We start from the raw sequence: 3,005 nt of genomic DNA on the forward strand, positions 1-3,005 counted from the left end.
ACACCGGACACCGACCACAGAACTTCATCAGAGACGTCGGTACGACAGTGTATCTGTAATCTGTGTGTATCTGTAATCTGTGTGTGTAATCTGTGTGTAAACTGTGTCTGTGTGTAATCTGTGTCTGTGCGTGTAATCTGTGTGTCTGTAATCTGTGTGTAAACTGTGTCTGTGTGTAATCTGTGTCTGTGTGTGTAATCTGTGTGTGCGTGTAGTCTGTGTGTGTGTAATCTGTTTCTGTGTGTGTAATCTGTGTGTTTCAGGTCTGGCAGACCGGTTTGAAGAGTATCCTAAACTCAGAGAGCTGATCAGACTGAAGGATGAACTGATCTCAACCACCAACACCCCCCCCATGTAGGTCCCAGTCATTTAAACCCCCCATCTAGGTCCCTGTCATTTACCCCCCCATCTAGGTCCCTGTCATTTAACCCCCCCCATCTAGGTCCCAGTCATTTAACACCCCCATCTAGGTCCCAGTCATTTAACACCCCATGTAGGTCCCAGTCATTTAACCCCCCCCCCATGTAGGTCCCAGTCATTTAACCCCCCCATGTAGTCCCAGTCATTTACCCCCCCCATGTAGGTCCCAGTCATTTACCCCCCCATGTAGGTCCCAGTCATTTACCCCCCCATGTAGGTCCCAGTCATTTAACCCCCCATGTAGGTCCCAGTCATTTACCCCCCCATGTAGGTCCCAGTCATTCACCCCCCCATGTAGGTCCGTCATTTACCCCCCCCATGTAGGTCCCAGTCATTTAAACCCCCCCCCATGTAGGTCCCAGTCATTTACCCCCCCATTTAGGTCCCAGTCATATAACCCCCACCATGTAGGTCCCAGTCATATAATCCCCCATGTAGGTCCCTGTCATTTAACCCCCATGTAGGTCCCAGTCATTTAAAACCCCCCCATGTAAGGTCCCAGTCATATAATCCCCCATGTAGGTCCCAGTCATTTAACCCCCCCCATGTAGGTCCAGTCATTTAAACCCCCCCATGTAGGTCCCAGTCATTTAACCCCCCATGTAGGTCCCAGTCATTTAACCCCCATGTAGGTTCCAGTCATGTATCCCCCATGTAGGTCCCAATCATATAACCCCCCCCCATGTAGGTCCCAGTCATATAATCCCCCATGTAGGTCCCAGTCATTTACCCCCCATGTAGGTCCCAGTCATATAACCCCCCCATGTAGGTCCCAGTCATTTAACCCCCCCATGTAGGTCCCAGTCATTTTACCCCCCCCCCCCATGTAGGTCCCAGTCATTTAACCCCCCATGTAGGTCCCAGTCATTTAACCCCCCATGTAGGTCCCAGTCCATTTACCCCCCATGTAGGTCCCAGTCATTTAACCCCCCCATGTAGGTCCCAGTCATTTAACCCCCCCATGTAGGTCCCAGTCATTAACCCCCCCATGTAGGTCCCAGTCATTGAACCCCCCATGTAGGTCCCAGTCATTTACCCCCCATGTAGTCCCAGTTATTCACCCCCACATGTAGGTCCCAGTCATTTAACCCCCCATGTAGGTCCCAGTCATTTAACCCCCCCCATGTAGGTCCCAGTCATTTAACCCCCCTATGTAGGTCCCAGTCATTTACCCCCCCCCCCCCATGTAGTCCCAGTCATTTAAACCCCCCATGTAGGTCCCAGTCATTTAACCCCCCCATGTAGGTCCCAGTCATTTAACCCCCCCATGTAGGTCCCAGTCATTTAACCCCCATGTATGTCCCAGTTATTTAACCACCCATGTAGGTCCCAGTCATTACCACCCCATGTAGGTCCCGTCATTTAACCCCCCCCATGTAGGTCCAGTCATTTAACCCCCCATGTAGGGTCCCCAGTCATTTAACCCCCCCATGTAGGTCCCAGTCATTTAACCCCCCATGTAGGTCCCAGTCATTTACCCCCCATGTAGGTCCCATCATTTAACCACCCCCATGTAGGTCCCAGCCATTTATCCCCCCCATGTTAGGTCCCAGTCATTTACCCCCCCATGTAGGTCCCAGTCATTTATCCCCCCCCATGTAGGTCCCAGTCATTTAACCCACATGTAGGTCCCAGTCATTTACCCCCCCCCATCTAGGTCCCAGTCATTTAAGCCCCCCATGTAGGTCCCAGTCATTTAACCCCCCCATGTAGGTCCCAGTCATTGATAGGAGAGTCTGTTAAATGACTCCCTGATAGGAGAGTCTGTTAAATGACTCCCTGATAGGAGAGTCTGTTAAATGACTCCCTGATAGGAGAGTCTGTTAAATGACTCCCTGATAGGAGAGTGTTAAATGACTCCCTGATAGGAGAGTCTGTTAAATGACTCCCTGATAGGAGAGTCTGTTAAATGACTCCCTGATAGGAGAGTCTGTTAAATGACTCCCTGATAGGAGAGTCTGTTAAATGACTCCCTGATAGGAGAGTCTGTTAAATGACTCCCTGATAGGAGAGTCTGTTAAATGACTCCCTACTGTAGTGGCTCTGGATAAGAGAGTCTGTTAAATGACTCCCTACTGTAGTGACTCTGGATAGGAGCCATCTGCTAAATGACTCGCGTGTTAATGTAGGTATCTGCAGGCCGACCCAGAGCACTTTGACCTGCGTGATCTGAAGACTAAGTTTGATGTGATCCTGCTGGAGCCCCCGCTAGAGGAGTACTACAGAGAGTCAGGAATACCCCACACAGAGCGCTACTGGAACTGGGATGATGTGAGTTACTGGGGGGGGGGGGGGGGTACTGGACCTGGGACGATGTGAGTTACTGGGGGGGGGTACTACTGAGTTACTGGGGGGGGGGGGTACTGGACCTGGGACGATGTGAGTTACTGGGGGGGGTACTACTGGACCTGGGACGATGTGAGTTACTGGGGGGGGGGGTACTACTGGACCTGGGACGATGTGAGTTACTGGGGGGGGTACTACTGGACCTGGGACGATGTGAGTTACTGGGGGGGAGGGGGGTACTGGACCTGGACGATGTGAGTTACTGGGGGGAGGGGGTACTGGACCTGGGACGATGTGAG

At 51.8% G+C, this 3,005-nt stretch overlaps 1 protein-coding gene across 1 annotated transcript in view; it reads left to right on the forward strand.

Moving 5' to 3' along the window:
• The window catches only part of LOC116365354 (N6-adenosine-methyltransferase non-catalytic subunit-like), a gene marked incomplete at its 3' end in the record, with an annotated part of 10,909 nt that extends 8,218 nt beyond the window's left edge, over window positions 1-2,691 (forward strand). Inside the window, exons 5-7 of the mRNA XM_031818002.1 lie at window positions 1-39; window positions 264-354; window positions 2,550-2,691. The exon at window positions 1-39 is cut by the window's left edge and continues 49 nt beyond it. Coding sequence (XP_031673862.1) covers window positions 1-39; window positions 264-354; window positions 2,550-2,691 — 272 coding nt within the window. The remainder of the gene's footprint in view (window positions 40-263; window positions 355-2,549) is intronic.
• Window positions 2,692-3,005: the final 314 nt, after the last annotated feature.

This window comes from Oncorhynchus kisutch, unplaced genomic scaffold, assembly GCF_002021735.2.
Source record: "Oncorhynchus kisutch isolate 150728-3 unplaced genomic scaffold, Okis_V2 scaffold1223, whole genome shotgun sequence".
NCBI classification, from domain to species: Eukaryota; Metazoa; Chordata; class Actinopteri; order Salmoniformes; family Salmonidae; genus Oncorhynchus; species Oncorhynchus kisutch.